Raw genomic sequence first — 27014 nt, 5'->3', positions numbered from 1 at the left:
AAGGAATACACTACAGGAACACTATAGATTTTTAAAATCTCACTGCTTCAACTGCCTAACTGGAACCACAGTAACATTATTATTAACACAATGTCTTAACGATATGCATTTGAATAACCATTAGGTAAAGCAAACACCGATACTTTTTTTTTTTTCTATCCTTCCTTGTGTTCATTTAAGGCAATGTTTCCGATTTCAAAACGTTGGAGAAACCACAGGAGGAGTGGTGTGGAAAAATGAGGCCACAGGTTAAGAACGACCGATATGAAATGATGCGTAGTGGCTTTTCGCTATCTCTAGGTCACTGCGAAGGATTCGACAGCACTTCGGAAAGAAAAAGAAAAGAAGATATGCTTGCTGTCTTGCGTCACGCACTAAAAATATCAACGGGGTTGGGTTTGTTATCGCCAGTGTGCGATGGTGCTTCTTGGAAGGGTAAAAAAACTGTCGTAAATAAATAGTCGTTTGGTCGTCACTGTCATTTCGGGTGGTATTTACCTACATTTCGTTCTACATTGGTTGAGTTTTATGAGGTTTATTTACAGAGTTCTGCTTGAAGTGACGAAAGAGAAAAAGTGTGTTATGTTATTTGTTGGAATTTTATCTTGTATCTAAAAGTGATTGATGTTCGTAAGAATTGATTTGTCCACTAGATATATGGTGAGTGTATGTCCTAAAAATGCAGGATAGTCCTAATTTTCACTAGTATGACCCAGTGCTCACAAGTAAATATTGTAAAGCTCCGACTTGCATCTGTATGAAATTATCCGCCTTTTTATGATTGAATAAATATATTTAGAAAAATATTGATTTTTTTATTTTCTAGTATACTTAGTATAGAGAAAGTATAATAGTCGAAAAATTCGAATTCGAAATTTTGACGAATCTCCAAGTTTTATACCTCCATCAGTCCAAAAAACGCATTTTGTGGAGAATGTCTGCCTGTTTGTTACAAAAGAAAACTCAAAAACGAGTTGAGATAGACGGTTAAAATTTGATTCACTGTCTTTACACCAAATTTTCAGAATTCTGTCAAATTTTGAGTGAAATCTGATCAGAGGAAGTCTGTCTGTCCAGCCATTCAAATAAAAGTTAACAGAATAATTACAAAACAAAGAGAGATAAATCGATAAAATCCGGTACTCAACTTTAGCATCTATGGTATAGACATCTGTCAAATTTTGGGCTAAATCAAACAATGGGTTGACTGTCGGTCTGTACTGTCAAACATATAAACGCGATGATTCAAAAACGCAGTGACTTAAATATATCAAATTTGGCATGGGATTTTTTGACTACAAGTGCACGTTTTGTGTAAATTTTTTGTTTCAATCGGTTCAGTAAAACGTATCTAAAACACTAATTCTATTTTCGAATACTATTAACACATGCCAGGGATCAAAAGCCAAATAATTCGCCAAGAATGACACGATAGATTCAGTAAAAATGTTAAATTCACGCCAAAGATTAATATTCCGCAACTATTGTAAGCTAGTGAGATATTCTCTGGTATGACAAGTTTATTAGAGAGTATGCGAGAAAGTATTAGAGAGACCCCTCCCGCTGGTTAAATAGAAGGGAAAAAAAGTCAAATAAGTAGTTGCAGCACATGAAGCTTTGAACTCATTAATTATTATAATTATTTAGTAATCATGTACAAGATGAACTAGAAAATAAAAGCAAAAATAATTATTAGTTGAAATAAACTGAGTTATTAGTTAAATAATTATTAGTTGAATAAACCCAATTCTGGTTATTCAGTCATTCAAATTCAATATTTGGTCCACGTAATTTATTGTCTATTAGAATAATCGAGTTGGCATTCACTTGGACTGAAAGACAAATTCATCTTTAAGAACTTTTTTTTTTCAAAATTTGATACATATATTTTTTTTTTTTTTTTTGTCGTTGTTGTTGCAAAGATCATATACTAAATTTCATTCGTTCAGATTCTTTTTCATTTTTGAGTTTCTGTGGAAACAAATAAACATAACTTCAAAAATGTCTATTTCGAACTCAAAAAACACGTGAAATTCTTGTAGATTCACAAAATCTCAAAGGCAAACTATTCCATCATCAGAACTCTTTTTCAAAATTATACTTTTTACAAACAAATTAAATATATATCTTAGTAATTAAAATTAATGCTATTAGTTTGTTTATGATTAAAGTAAAACTAAACATTTTCCTAATGGCGTGCAGAGAAGGAAATATTTTATAGATTCCATTTTAAAACTTTAAAAAGTTAGGACAATCCCAAATGCATTTCCTTAATTTTATTAACCTTTGTAAAGATTCGGTCATATCATACGCATCTCCCAGCAGGGGATTTCCCTGCGTTGGAGGAAAATTTTTGAGACGTGAAAGCAAGGGAAAAAGGGTTAAAGGAAAATTGCCGCTTAAAGCTTCCTCTTCTATTTCTTCAACCTTATTTTCAAAGAGAGCGGAAACTTTCTACTGTTTTAGTAAAAAGTTATTCAAATTAGACAGTCAAGTGAATAGTGCTCTTAATAAGACGATACAAACCAACCAATTCCATTTTTCTTCCTTTTGTTTACAAACTACTTTGTACCCAATATAACTCCAACTACCTAAATTGATTTTGGGAAAAAAAAAAATTTTTTTCCTCCGCATACGAAATAGTACACAATATATTCAATCATACGAATAAATATGAAGTAAGTAGTATACAATACTCCAATTATCCGGAATCAATTTTGGGAGAAAAAAAATAAATAAATTCCCTACCCACCCCCTTCACATATGAAGTAAGAAGTACATAGTATTCCAATTATCCAGAATCGATTTTGGGAGAAAGAAAAAATAAGAAATAAATTCCCCACCCACCCCCTTTGCATATTAAATAAGTAGTACATAGTATTTCAATTATCCAGAATCGATTTTGGGAGAAAAAAAAATAAGAAATAAATTCCTCACACCCTTCGCATATGAAGTAAGCAGAACACAATACTCCAATTATCCCGAATCGATTTTGGGAGGGAAAAAATGAGAAATAACTTTTTCTCTCGCCATGTATGAAGTAAGCAATACACAATACTCCAATTATCTGAGGCCGATTTTGGAACAAAAAAATAAAAAATATATTAATGGAATATGCCTTTAAAATAACAAATTAGGCCGATAAACGATCAGTCTTTAGACAAATTACTCTCAAATTGTGATAAGAATCTACAATTTAAATACTAAATACCGGTTCCAAAATTTTATCTATATAACTTTTTACTTTCTTGTACACGTAGTATAGAGAAGTATAGTAATTGAAGAAAAATTCGAACTCGAGATTTTGACGAGTCTCCCCATTTTAGACCTCCCTCAGTTATAAAACCACATTTTTGGCATTTTGTTCGTCTGTCTGTCTGTGATAAAAATAACACAAATGCTTTGAACTAGATGATTGAAATTAGATATACGGTCTTTACAGAAATTTGCAGATTTCTTTCAAATTTTGTTCAGATTGAGTCCGTCTGTCCAGCTGTTTGAATATGTTAACATGATATTTACAAGATGAAGAGAGCTTAAGTAACAAAAGTCGGTACACAGATTTAATATCTACAGTGCAGCCACCTGTCAAATGTTGATCCAAATCCAACAAATGTATTTTGTTGGTCCGTACTTTCAGTAACATGTAAAAGCGATAATTCAAAAATGCAATAACTTAAATATATAAAATTTGATATGGGATTTTATGACTACAAGTGCAGTTTTGTGTCTAATCTTTGTTTCAATCAATTGAGAAAAACGCGTCTAAAATACAAGTTCGATTTTCGGATACTATTAATGGAATACCATGAATTAATCACCCCAAACCTCTCCAAGGAAGACATGGTAGATTCAGTAAAAAAATTAAATTCATGCAAAAAAGTTAATATTTCGTAATTATTGCACTCCAATAAGATATTCTCCGGCGTGACAAGATTTTTAGAGAGTATACGAGGAAATTTTAGTGAAATCACTCATGAATTTTTTACATTTTGTTGTTATCGAGTTCATTTGTACTCGAATAGTCATACAGACAGACTTCTTTTGAAATTTTTTCTTTCACAATTTGATAGAAATTTACTAATTTGGTCCAAGGTCCATATATCAAATTCCATCCCATTAGCTCAAAGCGTTTTTGATTTACCATTATCATAAATAACCAGACAGGTTAATGTTTATAATTCCAAAAATGTATTTTTCGAGATCGGAGGAGGTGAGGCGTTAAGATTCGTCAAAAAATACTCGAGCTCGAATTTTTTGATGATTTTAAATACTTTATACTTCGCACACGTGAAAAAAAAAAAAAAGAGTTTGAGATTATTTTATTTAAGGCAGAATTATGTTTAGTTTTAATGACGACTATTTTATTATGAAAACTGTTTTATAATCCAGGTCCCTCCTCCCACGGTGTGCACCACCCAAAAGGCTAGAACTCCAGTCGTAACAAAGCAACAACGAAGAAAACGAGAAATCCTTGTTTTTAAAAAAATGAAGTAGTGAATCTAATTTACTAATTCAACATTCTTAAGAGATGAGTCGCGACTCAATCCAACCCAGACACTGTTTTGAGACAGTCCAACAAAAAAGAGAACTAGAAACGGGTTTGATTTTAAACACTAAAATAACTTGGCGAGTAAAAAGATTTATTACGTATGCTTAGAGGAAAGCGCTGTTGGCCTTTCTCCGTTCTATACCATGCACACCACTTCCGGTGGAGATCTATTTCAATGTACCCCTTGCGTTTATTGCCAATATTATAACCTAAACAAGCCAATGGAGTACTTCTTGTAGCAACCGTATGCACAGTATCGCTTGTTTTGTCACCCATCATGAGTTTTTGTTTTGGCAATTTAATTTCTTTGGCAGGGCCGGCTTCAGGAAACACGACTTTCCATTTCGAAAAAAAATGTTAGTAAGTCTGCAATACCCCCCCCCCTCCTCCACTACACCCTTTCTTTTTAAATTTTAAATTTAATGCAAAAAAAAAAAAAATGCGAACTTGATGAAAGAAAAGTAATGCGGACTGACAATTTCTTCGATATTTATTATTATCCTATTATTATTATTATTATGATTAAAGAGGGCAAACTTTTTTGTTGTTCTATTTCTGTTATAATCTGTCTGTACAGAATTTTGATTATTTCTTTTAATGACAGGAAAATTTGAATCGAAAAACGTTATCTAGAAAAATAATTTAAAGAGACTCCAAACTCAGGATGAATAATTATATATACATAAACAAATAAATTAAAATGTACACATTTTAATTTCATTCAAAATTAGTTGGTACAATTTTTTTTCCAAAATTTTAAGAACTTTGAGCTAAGGAAGAGAAGGAGGGGGAGGAGGAATGATTTTTCCTAAATTCTTAACGATTTGGTGTCTTTTATAACGGTACTCAAGCCATGAATCCTATCTATATGTCCATTTTAGGTAAGCCAGAGTTAAGCCAAAAGTTAGTTGACTGCACTGTCGAGCAGGATGCAGGAAAGGTCCAAAAAGATCGCCAAAAATCAGATTCAGCCTTGGCGATTTGAAGGGGCACCTTAAAGAAGATTTCAATCCCTCTTCCTTTTTTCCTTACCTTCTTTCTCAAACTGATCTATCTAATCAGCTTTCGTAGATCATTTTCATAAGTATTTTTTACCAAATAATGCATGGTTAGATCGTCCATAACCTCTGGTACAGTGTGCCATTGTCCCATGTATCCCAAACACTACATTTAGAAATATTTTCATTGGTCACAATTAGAGCTACTATTGGAGCCTTTGTTTTTCAACTGTCATCGCTATTGTCAAATCACGATTAAAAACAAGACTCTTGCCTATAAAATTAGAGTAGCTTCCCAACATCATATTAATCTAAGTAATAACTAGCCGCCTTCTGTGACCAGTTGTTCGCTCATTGTATTAATTCAATTAATTTTATAGTGTCTTCAACATTTAATGGCCTACGCCTCATCACAACAAAAAAGAATTCTAAACTGTATTTGTGAAATAAACTTGAAGCTTTTTACTTTATTAGGTAACACCTAAAGGGACGAAATTAATTGGAGAAATCGCACAAATTGTTCAGACTGGCGGTTAAATCAAAATTTCATTATCTGTATTTCTCAAAACTTTGGGGGTTGTGGCAGGTTACCATTGATGTAATATCTAAAGATTATAAACTTTCATATGAATTAAAAATTGCTGAAATCAAACCAGTGATTGGAGCAGGGTGGTGATTCTTTGGTTTTCCCAAACTATTTTAAAGATACAGCTATTAAATATTGTCTTTCTTTTTTAGCGAATTAGCGAATAAAACAATTCATTTTTTATCGAAAGAATTCTACAAATCAAAGAAATATTTTTAGTACCATAAGAATGGAACGTTGCAAACTAATCAGTAAACCAAATAAAAAGATGAGCAAAATAATTTTCTTATTTGCGTAAAAAAAATAATAAATGTTTGCAATAATTAATAATGGACTAACTGTTCACAGAATTTTCTTAACAACGATAATGATTGATATTTCAAAAGTGTTCAAGGAATTATTAAAAATCTATGAAATAATCTTTTGTTAAATGATACATACAAAAAAAAGTTTTTCTAAAAATAATTTCTTTTATTTTTCTAAATAAAAAAAAAATGGATTAAATACATGCGCACGCAATATACATCAAACACACCGCACTTTGTTGTTTGATTGTGAATCTTTTGCATAACAGGGATCATGACATGGCTTCAAAACACAACGAAAGACAATAGCTGACTTACGAAATTATGTTAATCACATGATTTTGATGTTACTTCAAATGGCACCATTACGGATATTGACGCGATTATTTTGTTTATAAATGTCGAAATGAAATGCAAATGTTAGTAATAAATAAAAGAAAATTAAAAATCATAAGACTAACGCAAACATTACCAGAATCAATAGAATTGGCGGAATTATGTGTGAATTTCAAATTTTAAAAAATTCTAATTAAATCTCGAGCGTACCAATGTGAACAAGTCAAGGCAAAGACTCGAAATTAAATGAGCAGGAATGCCCCCCTCCGCCATTTTCTTGCATTCTCTCTCATAAAGGTTTTATCTCCACTTTCACTCCCTCAACACATAAAATTATGGACATTGCCTGACATAGTAAATAGTACAAGCGTTCGCATTTTTGTTTTCAGAGTGACACACATGAAAGTTTTGTACTTCATTGCATAATAAAGAAAAACGAATATATTCATTTCGGATTCCTTTTCACTTTCTTGTATACATAGCATAGTGTGGTATAATAATCCTAAAAAAATTTGAACTCGATATTTTGACTAATCTCCGCATTTTAGACCACCCTGAGTTCGAAAAACACACTTTTGGAAAATGTCCGTCTGTCTTTCTGTTTGTGACAAAGATAACTGAAAAATGCTTCGAATTAGAGGGATGGAATTTGGTATGCGGTTTTAAACCAAATTTGCAGATTTCTGTCACATTTTGTGTAAAATTTGTTCAGAGGAAGTCCGTCTGTCCAAATGCTCGAATATAATTTAACACGATAATTACAAAACCTAGAGAGCTAGATAGACAAGATTAGATACATAGATTTAACTTCTATAGTTAATATAGATTTAACTTCATATACATAGATTTAGCTTCTTCTATTTACATGTAAAACCAATCATTCAAAAAAGCAATAAATACTTGAAATTTGGTATGGGATTTTGTGACTACAATTGCAGTTCTGTGTCAGAATATCGTTTGAGTCAGTTGAGAAAAACACGTCTGAAATATAAATTTCATTTTCGAATGCTATTAAATGCATGCCAAGGATTCATCGCCAAATATCTCGCCAAGAATGACACGATAGATTCAGTAAAAATGCTAAAATCTCCTCAAAAGTTAATATTTCTTAACTATTATACGCCAATGTAAGGCGTTTTCTATCATGACAGGTTTATTAAAGTGTATGCGAGAAATTTTTGAAGAGACTATTCCCACTTTATTTTTTTTTTTCGGACAGATTGACACAAAATTTGGCATAGAATTACAATTTCAGCAACAAGATTACATACTAAATAGCAAATTTCATTCATTCATGTCATTGTATTTTTGTATTATTGCATTTTTACCCACGCAAAAGCCACAGGTGGTCAGTCGATTTTGGATTAGGTACAAAATTAGAAACGTATTTATAACATGTGTTTAACCCGCGTATACAATTCCATCCATCTAACGCTTTACGTTATCTAGTTGTCATGTTTACCGGTTAATAGATTTCGCTGTAACTTTCGAAGAAATACTCAAATTTGATATAAAAAACACATACTAAATTTCATTCGTCTAGCTCAATGCTCTTTTGATTTATCACATGCACAGACCTACAGAGCTATAGATGCAACTCCACATACAACAGCAGGAAACAGCTCATAAACTTTTTTTTAAGATACAGACAGTTTTTTTATATACTTTTTCGTATATGAAGTATAGATAAAGTATTGTAATCTAACCTCCGAAAAATTCGAACACGAGATTTTTACCAAGCTTCACATTTCAGACTTTTTGAAAAATGTCAGTCCGTCTTTTTGTGATAAAGATAACTAAAAAAAAAAAAAAAAAAAAAAAAAAAAACGATTTCAGTAAGAAGAATGAAATTCGATATGTGGTCTTTGCATTAAATTCGTAGATTTAGATCAAATTTTGAGCAAAATCTATTCAAAGGAATTCTGCCTGTTCGAATATCAGATAACATGTTAGCTACAAGACTAAAAGAGCTGAAAAAAGATAAAATTCAGCACACAGATTTAAAATCTGTATTTTATACATCTATCGAATTTTGAGCCAAATCCAACAAAAGCTGGACCGTCTGTCAGTCCTTTTTTTCATAAACATGCAAACGCGATAACTCAAAAACGCTATGACTTAAATATATCAAATTTGGTGTGGAATTTTGTGACTCCAAATGAAGTTTTCTGTCAAATTTTTGCTTATATTGGTTGGGGAAAGCGCATCTCAAACGCAAATCCGATTTTCGGATACTATTAACCGCATGCCAAGGATTAATAGCCAAAAATCTCGCCAAGGATCACACGATCAATTCAGTAAAAATAATAAATTCACGCCAAAGGTAAATATTTAGTAAATACTGTACAGTAATAAAAGTGTTTTCTGGGATCACACCTTAATTAAAAAGCAAACTAGAAAGTTTCAGGGAGACTACTCCTGCCCCCCCCGGATTGATTGAAATCAAAACTGACAAAGAACTCAACTGGACTCTCAAGATCTTGTAAAAAATTTCACATATTTAAGTCATCGCACCGCGTACAAAACAATGGATAGCCAAACGCTTGGATTTAGATTATAGATCTTCAAATAATAAAAACTACGTTCCAAATTCTTTCTTCCCTAACTCTTGAAGATTTCTAAATATCCTGTTCGTTTATGCTAAAATGGGCAGTTCCTTTAAATAGATTTCGTTCGACAAAAATGCATAAATTCGGTGTAAAGTCTACAAGTCAAATTTCTTATGCCTAGCTTAACACTTTAAAGGGCCATTTTTTTTCTAGTCATATTATGTTAAAATATTTTTAGGCTTGATTAGAATAAGTAAAGGGATTCATTTGGATTATTAGATAAATTTAATCTGATTAATTAATTTGGTTAATTAATAATTAAGTAACAAATCAAAACACATAATTTTGTCTCAGATAAAGAACTGAAGCATCTAAGTTTCTGACTTACTAAAAAAATTTGTCAGAACCTATGCCAACCTACATAATTTCATACAAAGATTGATAAATTTGGTGGAAAGCATACTTCCCACGACCCTAGAAAGGGTTAAAGTGTCTTTGAGTTATCATTTTCACTGACAGACAGACATTATTCCCGAAATATGTTTTTCGGACTCGGAAAGTCTGAAACGTAATGGTTCATCAGAATATCAAGTTCGTATTGTTTAGGGATTGCAATATTTTCTCTTTATATACTTTATCACCGAGGGAAAAAAAAAAAAAAAAAAAAAAAAAAAAAAAAGGAAGAAGAAAGAAAACTTGAATTTACACATTTTTGGAATTACGGCTGCCTATCTGTGTGTGAACACGATAAGTCAAAATATCTTTGAGCTAGACAGATGAAATTTGTTACATGGATTTTACGCTAGATTTGTAGATTTCTCTCAAATTTTAAACGAAATTTATTGAGTCGGTCCGGTTGTTCAAATATAAGAGAACATGTAAACATAAAGAGTTAAATGGAGAGAGTTAACATAAAGAGTTATAAAATATAAAAAGTTATAAAACATAAAGAGTTATAAAACATAAAGAGTTAAATAGAGAGAGTTAACATAAAGAGTTATAAAACATAAAGAGTTATAAAACATAAAGAGTTAAATAGGTAAAATTTGATACAAATTCTCAAATAAGGTAGCAATAAATTTTGAACCAAATCTGTCAAAAGGGTGGATGCCTGTAATTTCGCACTCATGTAAACGAGGTTACTGAAAAATGTTACGACTTAAATAAATGAAGTCTGGTATATGGATCTTGCAACTGCAACTGTAACTATGTCAAATTTCGATTTCAATCTGGAAATAGAAATTTGACATAGAGTTACAGTTTCAATCGGGGGAAAAAAGTGCTCAAATTATAAATTTGATTTTCGAATATTTGTGCGCTTCCGCATACCAGATATCGCAAAATAGTTTCAATAGAAATTCTAGGATTACATCAAAGATCCTTATTTCAAAATATTGTTCACCAATGTCATACAAAACATCCGTGGTCTTACCCAAGGTCAAAATGTTTGTTTAATAGGTCAGAAAAAAAGCTCCCAAAATACCTTTTCGATTTTCTAGTAACTATGCATCAACCATATGTCAACAATTAATCGCCAAAAATCGATCGCTAAGTTCAGTAACAACGCCAAATATATGCCAATTATCAATATTTCGTAATTATTGTTCTGCACTGATACACAACAAATACACAATTATCGCTTTTTTTTTTTTTTTTTTTTCCTTTAATATACTATGAAGCACACAGTTCTCATGTGTGCGAGTCTGAAAATAAAAATCTGAACACTCATAGCATTCACAGCCGTGCCCGAAGTGCACAAAGAATTTTGTGCGGTTCTCGCATACTTCTTTATTAGAGAGTATACGAGAAAGTTTAAGAAAGACCACTCCTGCTGATTAATAAAGTAGTTTGCTGAAAGGATGCTAAACTAAAAATATTATTATACATCTTGACAAAAAGACATCTTGAATTTTGAAATAAGGTAAAGCATTTGTTAGTAATAAACTAAAAAATTTAATTTTGATTCTTTTTCTGAGTCATATAAAATATTAAAATAATCTCATTGATCATTCTCTGTCTGTCTATTATGATGCAGATAGTTTATTGCATACATGTTTTGGATTATTTTTATATCACTCATAATGCAATTTTGACTATAACAATCTAAAAATAATCTTATTTCAATAAATGCTGTTTAAGTCTGTTAATATTAATGAATTATTTATTATTTTGTGAGAAGAATATACATATTATTGTTTAAAAGCAAAACCTCTAATTTCAACTTTCTACATACAAGAGCAGAAAAATTTCGAATTTTTCGCAACCAATAAAAAATATTTCTGGCTTTTTTTTTTTTCCCTGAAATTTGTTTAAAAAAACATTTGACGTTTATTTAGATATGAAAAATAAGCAGAAATATTTTTTTATTAAATTACTATAAATGCAACTACTACAAATCCCATCCCCCTCCTTTCTTTCTAAAAAAAAATGGAAAATTGAAATTGCAGAATTTCTTTTTAATCAATTTCATCCTAATTTATCTTAAATACATATTTATCTCTAGAATTGATGCACGCAGTTAGCGAAAAAGCTGTCAGATTGATCTGAATATTGAATGAGAAATTAATGACAGGAATCACCAGAATTAAATTTTGTCGCATTCTTTATATTAGTAAAAATAAAACCAGCTGAGATTAAAAATTTTACACTAAAAGTTTTTTTTCCACATAAATACTTTTATTCGATGTTGCTGTTTTTTATTAAAAGCTCCAAAAAATTGCAAGATTACAAATAATGTATAGGATTTTTTTTTTTTTCCCTGTTTGTTTTTCTGAAAAAAGGATTACAAGAAAAGATTGTAGCTACGATTTTCTATAAACAATCGAATGAAACGTTTAGTACATTTTTTATACACTAGATGGCACTATGATATTATATCTTGTCTAATTACTAAAGAAAATAAAATGCTTTTTCTTTTTTCCTTTCTGTAATTGTCTGTTGAACGACATTCACAAGAACATTTGATAAGTTTATTTGATTTTCTTTTTGATTTTAAAATCATCTTAAGTTCATAAAATCAATGTTAAGAGAAAACAAACTAAAAAAAAAAAAAAAGCAGTGCTTCTCAAAACATCTGAAAGGTGACAATCATCCATCTCTTTACGACAAAATGAAAATTATTATGTAAAAATAATCAATATATTTTTTTTAATAAAACAGCAATCTATTAACTTAAATTTCTTGTCGTCATACTAATCTTCCGAATTACAATGTAGGTAAAACGACTTTCAAACTGTTATTGTACATATGCTTTTTATTTAAAAGGAGGAAATAAACAGCTAGAAAAATAAACATTTTGATAAAATTTGAAGCATTTAATCTTGATTATATATTTTAAGAAGTGCTCTAATTTCGAAGACGAGGTGGCCGAGTGGTTAAGGCGATGGACTGCTAATCCATTGGGCTCTGCCCGCGTGGGTTCGAATCCCATCCTCGTCGAAAGCCTTTTTTTTTTTTTTGTTTGTTTTTCTTTCTCCCTCCCGCTTTTTTCACTAAACATTGAAAAATTTTCTGTGATTGCAATCACTAACACTGATATATTCCAAATCGCTAAAAATGTTCGAACTAAATATTTTTTTTATTGCGCATCTTATAGAGAAAAACACAGCTTTACCAAACAAAAATTTTTTTCCATTGATTATAATTACCAATACTGATATATATTTCAAATATTAAAAATGTTCGAACTAAAAAAAAAAAGTTTTTTTATTGCGTCACTCGTAGAGGACAACATATAACAACGAATAGGAAATTCAAGACTTTTTATTCAAAGTACTGTAAGCTTCGGCAAAAAAATAGCAAATTTCCGTCGAAATTACGAAGTATTATTATTTTTTATTATTTTTAAATTTATTATAAAATTATTTAATTTAATTATTAAATTATTAATTTATTGTTTTATTTAATTATTAATTTACTGTTTTATTTAATTATTAATTTAAATATTAATATTTAAATTATTAATATTTTGTTTCTGATTTTATTCATTTAATATTGTAATAATAATTATTAATTAGTCATTAATAATAATAATTATTATTATGTTTATTTATATATTAATATTTTATATATTTTATATTTAATTTTATTTCTTTAATTATTATTTCATTATTAATTAATTATATGATTTTATTAATTATTTAATTATTTTTCTCTGTCTAAATATTTGTATGAGTGTGAACTTGGAAGCACAGGAAATTGATTTCATAATTCTAATACTACAGTGTACCAAAAACTAAAACTAATATACTAATACTAATATTTTATACTAACTGGTACCGGGCATGTTTCTGCCCCAGAAGAAATATATAATTTTGGAAATATCTTTTGAAACGTGAAAAAGCTATCTTGTTTAATTAGGAATGATAGAAAGAATGATATTTATTTTCTTGTCGACAATGAATACATTCGTTGAAGTTTAATGATATATAAAGAAGGAGTATAAATAATATTTATTCTTTTTTAAAAAAAAAAAAACTTGATTATTCAAGGGCTTTAAGATCGACAATATTTTTTATTTTTCCGTCTTCAGCAAAAACAAATTTCTAGGCTCTCCGACGCGAGTAACAAATATACAACTGACCATGTGAAAAACATGGATTTTTTAGCTTCAATCCGCACACTTGACGTGAGCGCTTGCACTAAATATTTTCGATTTCATTTCACTCACATTGATTGATATTGACGATAATAATTTCATTTTATTTAATATATGGACGATTAATTCCGAATGGCATGTGCCGTTTGCCATTTGTCAATTGTATATTATAAAATAATGTTGAATAACGGAAACGTATGAAACGATTTGTTTGTAAATTTTATTGTGTTGAAAATAAATGCTAGTAATTTATGCCTATAATCTCCAGGCAAGTGCAAGCAATAAGTTGACAAAGTTTTGTTGCAATATCGGATGAACGGTGTGGCAGCACATATGATACGAATAAACAAAAGTTAAATTTTATATTTTAGATATGATAACTGCACTATGCCTATAACCTTCAAGCAAATACAAGCAATAAGTTGGCAAAGTTTATTGCAATATCGGATGAACGGTGTGGCAGCGCATATGATACGAATAAACAAAAGTTCATTTTTATATTTTAGATATGATAACTGCACTATGTCTATAACCTTCAAGCAAATACAAGCAATAAGTTGACAAAGTTTTGTTGCAATATCGGATGAACGGTGTGGCAGCGCATATGATACGAATAAACAAAAGTTCACTTTTATATTTTAGATATGATAACTGCACTATGCCTATAACCTTCAAGCAAATACAAGCAATAAGTTGGCAAAGTTTATTGCAATATCGGATGAACGGTGTGGCAGCGCATATGATACGAATAAACAAAAGTTCATTTTTATATTTTAGATATGATAACTGCACTATGTCTATAACCTTCAAGCAAATACAAGCAATAAGTTGACAAAGTTTTGTTGCAATATCGGATGAACGGTGTGGCAGCGCATATGATACGAATAAACAAAAGTTCATTTTTATATTTTAGATATGATAACTGCACTATGCCTATAACCTTCAAGCAAATACAAGCAATAAGTTGGCAAAGTTTATTGCAATATCGGATGAACGGTGTGGCAGCGCATATGATACGAATAAACAAAAGTTCACTTTTATATTTTAGATATGATAACTGCACTATGCCTATAACCTTCAAGCAAATACAAGCAATAAGTTGACAAAGTTTTGTTGCAATATCGGATGAACGGTGTGGCAGCGCATATGATACGAATAAACAAAAGTTCACTTTTATATTTTAGATATGATAACTGCACTATGCCTATAACCTTCAAGCAAATACAAGCAATAAGTTGGCAAAGTTTATTGCAATATCGGATGAACGGTGTGGCAGCGCATATGATACGAATAAACAAAAGTTCACTTTTATATTTTAGATATGATAACTGCACTATGTCTATAACCTTCAAGCAAATACAAGCAATAAGTTGACAAAGTTTTGTTGCAATATCGGATGAACGGTGTGGCAGCGCATATGATACGAATAAACAAAAGTTCATTTTTATATTTTAGATATGATAACTGCACTATGCCTATAACCTTCAAGCAAATACAAGCAATAAGTTGGCAAAGTTTATTGCAATATCGGATGAACGGTGTGGCAGCGCATATGATACGAATAAACAAAAGTTCACTTTTATATTTTAGATATGATAACTGCACTATGTCTATAACCTTCAAGCAAATACAAGCAATAAGTTGACAAAGTTTATTGCAATATCGGATGAACGGTGTGGCAGCGCATATGATACGAATAAACAAAAGTTCACTTTTATATTTTAGATATGATAACTGCACTATGCCTATAACCTTCAAGCAAATACAAGCAATAAGTTGGCAAAGTTTATTGCAATATCGGATGAACGGTGTGGCAGCGCATATGATACGAATAAACAAAAGTTCACTTTTATATTTTAGATATGATAACTGCACTATGTCTATAACCTTCAAGCAAATACAAGCAATAAGTTGGCAAAGTTTATTGCAATATCGGATGAACGGTGTGGCAGCGCATATGATACGAATAAACAAAAGTTCACTTTTATATTTTAGATATGATAACTGCACTATGTCTATAACCTTCAAGCAAATACAAGCAATAAGTTGACAAAGTTTTGTTGCAATATCGGATGAACGGTGTGGCAGCGCATATGATACGAATAAACAAAAGTTCACTTTTATATTTTAGATATGATAACTGCACTATGCCTATAACCTTCAAGCAAATACAAGCAATAAGTTGGCAAAGTTTATTGCAATATCGGATGAACGGTGTGGCAGCGCATATGATACGAATAAACAAAAGTTCATTTTTATATTTTAGATATGATAACTGCACTATGTCTATAACCTTCAAGCAAATACAAGCAATAAGTTGACAAAGTTTTGTTGCAATATCGGATGAACGGTGTGGCAGCGCATATGATACGAATAAACAAAAGTTCATTTTTATATTTTAGATATGATAACTGCACTATGCCTATAACCTTCAAGCAAATACAAGCAATAAGTTGGCAAAGTTTATTGCAATATCGGATGAACGGTGTGGCAGCGCATATGATACGAATAAACAAAAGTTCACTTTTATATTTTAGATATGATAACTGCACTATGCCTATAACCTTCAAGCAAATACAAGCAATAAGTTGGCAAAGTTTATTGCAATATCGGATGAACGGTGTGGCAGCGCATATGATACGAATAAACAAAAGTTCATTTTTATATTTTAGATATGATAACTGCACTATGCCTATAACCTTCAAGCAAATACAAGCAATAAGTTGACAAAGTTTTGTTGCAATATCGGATGAACGGTGTGGCAGCGCATATGATACGAATAAACAAAAGTTCATTTTTATATTTTAGATATGATAACTGCACTATGCCTATAACCTTCAAGCAAATACAAGCAATAAGTTGGCAAAGTTTTGTTGCAATATCGGATGAACGGTGTGGCAGCGCATATGATACGAATAAACAAAAGTTCATTTTTATATTTTAGATATGATAACTGCACTATGCCTATAACCTTCAAGCAAATACAAGCAATAAGCTGACAAAGTTTTGTTGCAATATCGGATGAACGGTGTGGCAGCGCATATGATACGAATAAACAAAAGTTCATTTTTATATTTTAGATATGATAACTGCACTATGCCTATAACCTTCAAGCAAATACAAGCAATAAGTTGGCAAAGTTTTGTTGCAATATCGGATGAACGGTGTGGCAGCTCATATGATACGAATAAACAAAAGTTCATTTTTATATTTTAGATATGATAACTGCACTATGCCTATAACCTTCAAGCAAATACAAGCAATAAGTTAGCAAAGTTTATTGCAATATCGGATGAACGGTGTGGCAGCGCATATGATACGAATAAACAAAAGTTCACTTTTATATTTTAGATATGATAACTGCACTATGCCTATAACCTTCAAGCAAATACAAGCAATAAGTTGGCAAAGTTTATTGCAATATCGGATGAACGGTGTGGCAGCGCATATGATACGAATAAACAAAATTTCATTTTTATATTTTAGATATGATAACTGCACTATGCCTATAACCTTCAAGCAAATACAAGCAATAAGTTGGCAAAGTTTATTGCAATATCGGATGAACGGTGTGGCAGCGCATATGATACGAATAAACAAAAGTTCACTTTTATATTTTAGATATGATAACTGCACTATGTCTATAACCTTCAAGCAAATACAAGCAATAAGTTGACAAAGTTTTGTTGCAATATCGGATGAACGGTGTGGCAGCGCATATGATACGAATAAACAAAAGTTCATTTTTATATTTTAGATATGATAACTGCACTATGCCTATAACCTTCAAGCAAATACAAGCAATAAGTTGACAAAGTTTTGTTGCAATGTCGGATGAACGGTGTGGCAGCGCATATGATACGAATAAACAAAAGTTCATTTTTATATTTTAGATATGATAACTGCACTATGCCTATAACCTTCAAGCAAATACAAGCAATAAGTTGACAAAGTTTTGTTGCAATATCGGATGAACGGTGTGGCAGCGCATATGATACGAATAAACAAAAGTTCATTTTTATATTTTAGATATGATAACTGCACTATGCCTATAACCTTCAAGCAAATACAAGCAATAAGTTGACAAAGTTTTGTTGCAATATCGGATGAACGGTGTGGCAGCGCATATGATACGAATAAACAAAAGTTCATTTTTATATTTTAGATATGATAACTGCACTATGCATATAACCTTCAAGCAAATACAAGCAATAAGTTGGCAAAGTTTATTGCAATATCGGATGAACGGTGTGGCAGCGCATAAGTTACTAATAAAAAAAAATTCATTTTTATATATTAGATATTATAAAGTACTTGAAGAAAATTTGTAAAAAAAAATTAATTTTTAAATTTGAATTTTACAAATTTATTACAATAAATCCAAATTTTTTTGTTGCATAGTTACAGAATATTAGCTCATAAAAAATAAAATTAAATCTAATTCCGTGTATTAAAAATTACAATAATACTCATTTATCCCTTTAAGGCAGTTTTTAATCTATAAATAAGATAAATGGATGCAAGGAAGCGAGTATACAACAGGTTGACTAACTTAATATGCATTTAATAATATTTTTTAAATAACTTATGGTTTTCCTTAGTTTCGTGCCCTCGACAACTGCTTAAATCGACTTATCTGAAACACGACAAAAAAATAGGTATAAACAAAACAGGTTTCTGCAAATTAAAAGACTTTAATTTTCCAACAAAATAGTTTTCATATACTTTATTGATGTTTTTCATACGAATTGTGCTTATTTTTGTCAAATGGATTTTCAATCTGAAAATTATTTGTTGGTATGTCACAAGACAACAGTTTGTGAGTATGTCTAATCTTCATTTTAAGTTCATCATCCTTAAAATGATGAAACTTCAGATCGAGATTAATTATGAAACAGAAAACTCTGCATAAAGCGATAAGGAAACCGGTAACAATCTCAAATTCAGATTACCGATTTAAATTGCAAAATGCGCCTTCCTCGATTCGGACAATGTTATTAAATGAAAATTTAGAATTAAATTTATAAAGATACTTACCTCTTCCAAACTTTCTCCATCGACATAAAGTTCGAGACGATAGTAAACGAACTGTCATCGCATTATGATATTATTTAAATAACATTAAGACGTCATTCTATTGATATTTCTCGACAATTAAATTCTTCTGGCTACATATGTGTACCGAGAAGTCTCGTACTCAACCAATATAAAATCGAGATTTTTTAGCAAGAATTTTCAGTAAAACATTAATAACATTAGACATCTTAAATAAATTCAATCTTTCGAATAACCTATGAGTAATTTATACAAAAATTTATAATTTAAATCATCTTTTACTTGATTTGCTCAAGATAGTCAACAGTTCGATCAGTTCAGTTCAATTCAGTTATATTAACGCCCCATTTAAAGCAATACAAGGGTTGTTTTAAGACGAACCTCGTAATTTTGAACCGCGATCAGATGATGAGGACAACAATGAGCAGGCACCCCTTCCCCAAACGCCACACAGCAGAAGGACGTTTGACCCTGACGGATTTAACGTGCCCCAGACCCACTTACACGACGATTCTTCGGTGGAATCAGATTTTGAATCTGAAACCCTCCATTCCAAAGCTGAGACCTTACCACCAGCAGGCCCTCAACAGTTAGATGTATTCTCTGGAGAAAACTGAGTTTGAACTCTTCAGCAGCCCTCAGATTTAAGGAACTCATAAGCAAGATCTTTGAAAATAAACAAAAGCACCAAATTTTCCTTCAAAAGCTGATTTAAAAAAAGAACTTTTATTAGATTGAACCTTTATAAATGAGGGAATGATAGCCTTTTCAGCTAAAAATCGCCCAAATCCTCCGATCAATCAATCAAACGGTATTTTTTTTTATTTTTTTGGTAATTATAAGGAACAGGCAAAACATAATCTTGCATCGCACCTGTTATGATTAATCAATTTATAACATCGCTCGAAACAATCATGTTCTCCACGAGACGATTTCATAACTGGCGGGATCGTAGTTTGAAGTTCAACTTCTACATCTGCTCTTCAAACCAAAACAAAGAAATAGGAATAAATAAATAAACAAAATAGATTACAGTACATGTGCGTCATCAAACTTACAAAAGAAAGAGTGAAAAAAGTATATGCATCTCAATGGTGGTGTATTTTATTTTATTTAATTTTTGTTCATTTATTTTTGCAGTTTTCTATAATTGAAGAAATAAGTGATTTGCGGGGTCCAATTGTCTAAGGGAACGAAGTTTGTAATACTTTTGTTATCAAATGGCCGAATCTCCATACGCTGTCGCAGTTAAAATTATTCTTACTCCTGTGATATCGTGACGGGGGGGGAGGGTTATAGTTACTGTATGTTCACCACGAGAACACTTCCAGACAAATGTCTATGTTTACGGCGGGTCTTATAGAAACAGGTTTCGGTAGGGAAATTCCATTTCGAATAGGAGGAATCGGACTAATATCGGGGGCTATTTTTTTTTTTTTTTTTTAACCCTTGACATTAATTTGAAGCGATTAAAAAACACTTGTTGCTTATTCGTCTTCTAGCTAATGTTAGATAATAATTATGAGGAATTGTATTTTTAGATTTAAAAGAAGAAAAGAATTACTTTAAAATTAAAAATTGCGACTCTATTTGAAAATACTTAGAGATTATAACGATTTAGTTTCTTTTCTGGAATTCAATAAGCATATGCAATTGTTAAGAAGTTATTCTATTATATATTTATTGCGAAATATTATTCAACGATATACTGATATGAAGAAAATATTACATTATAAGAAGAGCATTACACTTTTTTTCAATGAAATAAAGAAAAAAATACATTTGTTCAGGCTTGTTGTGCAAGTAATTGTGAATTTTATGTTTCGGAAAAAAGTATATACATCAAAAAAAAAAAATAATAACTATAAATTTCGAAAAGTTTCAAGCATATTTAACAATGAACATTTTGCTTTACATTGGAAAATAAACCTTTTATAAAAATTATAAATAATTGATTAATTTTACTATTGTTTTTATGTTAAATTAGACAGATTACCTCGCATTTGCTCCGGAGAATTTGATATTAATTACTTACATAAATTTAAAACAAATGAAATGAACACGATTAATTTTTTACCATGCATGATTCTATTTCAGATTTCTTAGTTATTTTTTTTCTTTTTTTTTCTCTTGTGTAATCGTTAGACTTACAAATAATTATTCAATATTGTTTTTTGTATACATATGACAGGAATATCAGATATTTCCAATATTCCGAGTATACAAATAATTTTCAGCTTTGTGAATTATTTTTTTAATTTGTTTTCAAAAATTAAATTTAATAACAAATATCGTCAATTTGACGCCAAACATGCCAATGTAAGAAACTTGAATGAATTTCTACCAATGCGAAATGAACTCTTCCCTACAGTAACATGTTTCTTTAGCAACCGCCGTAAACAGACATTTGTCTGGAAGTGTTATCGTGGTGGATACACAGTACTCCATGTATCAATCTTAGGAGGACACCAAAGAAACAAAACAGTAGTGTATTTATGTCACTTTTTAAAAAATATCACGAGAAGGTGAAGAAATAATGTCATCTCCTAGGCACTATACTCTTACTAAACCACCGATGACGATTCGGATGAATAAGTTATTTTATGTCCCACGTTACAGCATTCTCTTACCTAATATAATTAAAGGTTATGTTAAAATGTTCAATAGACTTTACTTGTTTGCATGTAAAAGAAAAACATGAAAAAAATTCATTTGAATGAGATCTCGCAAATTACTAAGATCTACTGACTAGATGGTTTGTATCTGATTTTGTCAATTTAAATTTTTTTGTACAAATAAAATGGTCCCATTTTTTAATTTACTATAAGGATTTTTTTTTATTTGATTCTACGACTTTTTAACATGTAAAAACTAAACTTTATATTAGAAGATTTATTATTATTATTTAATTCTAGATAAAACGGTCGCTCATTTAAATTAATGCTCCATTTTGAAGCAATTCGAGATTCATTTTAATATGGAAGTACATAGTACTAAAAGAGGTGTGTTAGACCTAGGACTAGTACAGATTTAACCTTTCTTAAATTTTAATCTTTTTAGGTGTGTACACACTAAAATCCTATTATTTTATAATAAAACAATTGTATATCTAGCATTTGTCCCTTCAATAGAAATTTAACATGCAAGAGACTAGTATGGATTTAACATTTCTTAAATTTTAATCAATATTTTTAATAATTTGTGTAAATATACTAAAATACTATTATAATAATACAATTGCACTTCTTGTAAATTATACTGACAATTAGTAAAATTTTTTATTTGGTCTGCCTGTGATAGACACCGGCCTAGCATGTATGGTAGGAAATTTGTTACTACTTTCAATCATAAGGGAATTAGGGGGATTGCTAAAAATTGATTTCACCTTATTTTACAGAAAACTGACAAACTTTAAAATTTTCGTCATGATTTTATTTGCTGCATATAATACTTACATTTTTGAGGAAATAACATTAATATTAGGAAAGGTGTAAAGGCTTTTTTTTTCCCCATCTCCTTAAATATATAGTTTTCAACCAAATAATATGAAACTTATAAAATATGTGACTACAGAACAGGGAAAAATATATTAAATTTCAAAGTACATTTGAAATGTTAGAAGAAATATGAGCATTTGTATAAAATAATTTTAAATGCATACATGCAAATTGTAAGAAATTTTCCTTTCATTAATTTTTTAGTAGATTTATAGGATAATTCAAATAAAAATCTCAAATAAATACTCTTAAGTTTAAAAAAAAAATGATATTGCAATGAGCCAATTTACAGTTCTCCAAGAGAAGATAAATGATTTAAAGCTATTTCATAAAACCATTTCCAATTAATTGATTTATTCAGAAAAAAAGATTTTATAAATGCAATAGATTTGTATTGCATACCTAACTGCATTTTATAATCAAATAAGCTTTTTTTTTTGTTTAAAGAATGTGATGGATTTAAATTTTTGAGGAAGAAACAGATCAAAATACTGGTACATCTCACAAGATTTTTAATTGCAAATTATAATTTACATAGTTTGCAAAAAAGTTTTATTAAAACATGGCAGTGTTGTACAAAAGGATACATGAAATAATATATTTACACAATACCTCACACCAGAAAAGAACAGAAAACCGACAAAAAAAAAAAAAAAAAAACAGAATGAAATAAAATGTCTCCTGCGAAAATTCACAAAAATTCTTTTTATTAAAAAAATATTTATTGTGCAACAAAATTAGGCAATAATAGCAATTAATTCAAATATAAAATGCTTGAAATAAATCTTCTACATTTTGATTTTTTTCTTTCTAAATTACAGTAACAAGTATACATAACTAATTATGAGTAAGGGAGCTTTTTATTATAAAATTAAAAGAAAAAATTTTAAATTATGACTAGATATGTAAATTCAGTAATGAAATGAAACAAGTTTTCATATCTTGAATTGGGTTTCTTAATCCAAAGAATTAGTTTGAAACTAAAATGTTTAAATGGCAGGTGTTAGCTTCTAACAAAGTAATATATAAATATTTATTACATCATGTCAAATATTAATTTATCACAACAATTATATCTTTCAGGCCATATGCAATGAATGTTTTGCATATTAAAAAATATAATCCAAACAAAAATAAGAATTTGCAAATTATATAAAGTGAAAAATATATATCTTTTTTTTTTGTAACAAAAATTTTTTTTTAAAACACAAGGCGGGAAATAAAGTATAAAAATATATTAAAAACAAGCCATAACAAATATAACATATTAAAAGACCTTATCTAATAATCTTATAAATCAATTACTTATAAGCATTCAAAATGAATTTTTATTTTCATATAATCCAAATTATCTCCTTCAAAAGTACAATAATGACATTTAAAACCATTTTCCAGCATAATAATGATGGGAAATGGTTGATTGGTAGCTTTTATATGCAATGAATTCAAAAATAAATATGCACATAATCAGCTGCAGGCTAATAATATGTTTTTAAAAGTTTTTAAATAAAGAAAATACTATTTATTTTTAAAAGTTAGAATTTAATATTAAATGACTACTGTAGATTTTTTGGAAATATTTCCGATGAAAAGTTGTACAAGAAGGATTTTGGGTATTTTTTTGGTATGTTCAAGTCAACTTCCATGGAATTTGGATTATTTTAATATATTAAAGAGAATAATATTTCAAAAGTATAGCTCTTTTTTAAGAACTTCATAAATAATAACATGAATGAAATATGTATAGCTTTAATAATGTGAACATAATATAATGTCAGATTGCTTACGGAAAAAATTTCTATTGAAAAAAGAATCTTATTGTTAACAAATAAACATTGAAAATTTTGTAAGTATTAGAAATAAAAGAAAATAATGGCTTAAAGCAGTCAAATTCAAGATGAATTTGCAATACTTTATTTATTGTCTTATTCAAATTTAGAGAGAATAATTTATTAAAATATCATTTTTAAAACTTAAAAGTACACATATTAATTTCAAAAAGCAATGTCTATTGAATGTATAATATCAAAATCAAATAACCCATTGCAGATGAATTTGTAACAGGTATTAAAAATCTAGTTTAAAATACAGAACATTTTGACTAAAAACTGAAAATTTTTAATAAAACAAATAATTGACACTTCAAACTTTGCAAAATTTTAAACAAAAATTACTGTCCTTAATAAAAATAGCACTTAAAAGTAATAAAAATCATACAAATTGTTGAAAAAAGGAATATTTTGACAAAATGACGCTTCTACAAATTCTGTAAATCGTCTGAGAAGTACATAATACATTAAGTAATTATAATTTTGGAGAATAATGATAAATCAAAGAAAAATACATATGAAACAAATCAATATAATTTATAAAAAATAAGCCATAGAATAGAATTTCAAGAATTATTAACAGCTATATATTAATTCTTTAAATGTTTTGATGTGATAATAAAATAATATCCATATCACTAAATTTTCTGGGTTTTAGATCCTTCATTTCATTATAAATTTTAGCACAAGAGAAAAAGAAAATATAAAATCACATTTTTTAAAAGATAAGTTACAATAAATGCTTATGTGCAGAAATTAAACTCTAAGAGGGAAAAAAAAGAAAAAAAAACCCTTCTTACTGAATTACAAATAAAAGCATGAGAAAATGTTTACAAAACAGTAAAATTTTCTATGCTTGCTTCTTAGCAAAAACAGAAAAACATGAAAGTTCAAAAAAGTTGAAGAAATCTTAAGGGTGTATTTTTAATTGCTCTAAAAATGTTATAATAAATTCTTATTTACAAAACAAATTTTTACAAGACTATATTTTGCAATATTTCGCAATTAAAGTGAAATTATAAATCTTATTATAATTCTATTCTGTTACAAATTTATAATTCTATTCTGTTACACAGACTACTAATTATTGCTGAACAGATAGAAACAAAATTCAACACATATCTTTTTCCGAGGGAAAAAAATTCCCCCGAATGAATATTTGAAGCACATTTCCAATGCAGAGTCTAGATTTTCTTCAAAGTTGCAACTATATAAAACAAAAGGAATTAGAATTCTGTAAAGTTCCATTTCAGTATACGACAAAAGTACTGAACAAAACAATACAGGACACACATATATAAGCACACAAAATGTGAAATAATAGATAATTTTACAGAGTTCTTGTAAGGCACACTCAACATTCCATTCTATGATAAATATGTACATGTATTTTCAGTAATAAAATTCATTCACCAGCTGATGGTATTTAAAAATGGCTTCAATGAGCTTTGATGTAATAAATATGCACGATTGAAAATGCATCAAAGACAGGTAATAGTTTAACATGAGCTGTACAATGAATAGGGAATGACTTTTAGAACACAGTAAAATTGTGCGCATTTTACAATAAGCGCCCTCTGCAATTCCTAGCATCACAGTAACAATACATGACTTTGCCTTCAACACTGCCAACTTCATAATTATAATCCCAAGTCAACTCTGTTCCAGCTAGTATATAACTGAAATGAAGAACAAAAATTAAAATACAGAATTAAAATAAACATTTTTAGAATACATTATTTCAGATATTTTAAAATTAGTAATTTCATTAATAATTTTTTTAAAAAATTTTTGAATAAAGATTTAACTTTATAACCAATATAAATATTATGTTATATATACATACATGTTATATGTACATAAATACATATATGTTATATGTACATAAATATAAATTTGCATGCAATTTTAGATACGTCATATTCATATAATAAGAATTTGTAAGTTACAAAGAAAAAAAAAATCTGCAACTGCATAATAATAAAATAAAAAAGAAATAAAAGAATATTAAACATATTTACTTTTGAGCAAAAAAGGCAACTTCTGGGAACCTCAGATCATGTGAAGTCACAAAAACATTCTGCACAAACACATTCGGAGCACAACTATGCTGTAATGAGAAGGAATATCATAAGAAAAATTTGCTACTCTACCAAATAATTTTTTAATTAGTTTCTAAAACAAATACTATGCAATTTATTTTTTAAATGAAATTTTCCTCTCTTTCCACTAAATAAAATCAGCTTTACCAGTTATATGGATTTAATTCTATATGCTAAAAATATTCTCCCAACACAAAAAGTGGGAAGAAAATTTTTTTAAAGAAGTTCCTGATGCTCTTTCTAGCTTTTCCAAAATCTATTGTAAAAGTTTTTCTTGAAAGCTAATTCTTTTAACTGCATCTTCAAACTATTTCAGATATACACTGCTAAGAACTCTGTAAATTCAAAGTATTTTGACTTCAACGCCAGGCTTCTGTTGCCAAGTCAGGAGACGTTAATTAAGAGGACACAAACAGAAATTTATTAATAATAGTTATTTACAAATATTTACATTTAATAAGCAAAAACAATCTATTAATCAATAGATTACAATAGCAAAGCTCACTCACAAAACATGTTAAGATACTATGTGGCAAATCAGCTGTGATTCTAGGAAAAATTCAGCAATTTTGTTGCAGTCAAAAAAACTGATGAACATGAGCCACATT

The 27014-nt window shown here is 29.4% G+C and overlaps 1 protein-coding gene and 1 non-coding gene across 4 annotated transcripts in view; one reads left to right on the top strand and one right to left on the bottom strand.

The window, feature by feature from the left end:
• The first annotated feature begins 12682 nt into the window (after positions 1-12682).
• On the top strand, positions 12683-12764 carry Trnas-gcu (transfer RNA serine (anticodon GCU)). Its single transcript has one exon. It is a non-coding gene; the product is annotated as a tRNA-Ser (tRNA).
• A 12015-nt stretch (positions 12765-24779) lies between these two features.
• LOC129981000 (histone-lysine N-methyltransferase SETDB1-like) overlaps positions 24780-27014 on the bottom strand; it is a 111315-nt gene continuing 109080 nt past the window's right edge. The window contains exons 27-28 of one of the 3 annotated variants that reach the window (XM_056091575.1): positions 26326-26414; positions 24780-25983 (exon numbers count right to left, since the gene is read on the bottom strand). In XM_056091575.1, coding sequence (XP_055947550.1) covers positions 25866-25983; positions 26326-26414 — 207 coding nt within the window. In that variant the 3' untranslated portion in view covers positions 24780-25865. The remainder of the gene's footprint in view (positions 25984-26325; positions 26415-27014) is intronic. The other 2 variants (XM_056091574.1, XM_056091576.1) reach the window with 2 other exon arrangements.

The sequence above is a fragment of the Argiope bruennichi genome, chromosome 8 (genome assembly GCF_947563725.1).
Source record: "Argiope bruennichi chromosome 8, qqArgBrue1.1, whole genome shotgun sequence".
NCBI lineage: Eukaryota > Metazoa > Arthropoda > Arachnida > Araneae > Araneidae > Argiope > Argiope bruennichi.
This window is presented reverse-complemented; position numbering and strand designations above follow the sequence as displayed.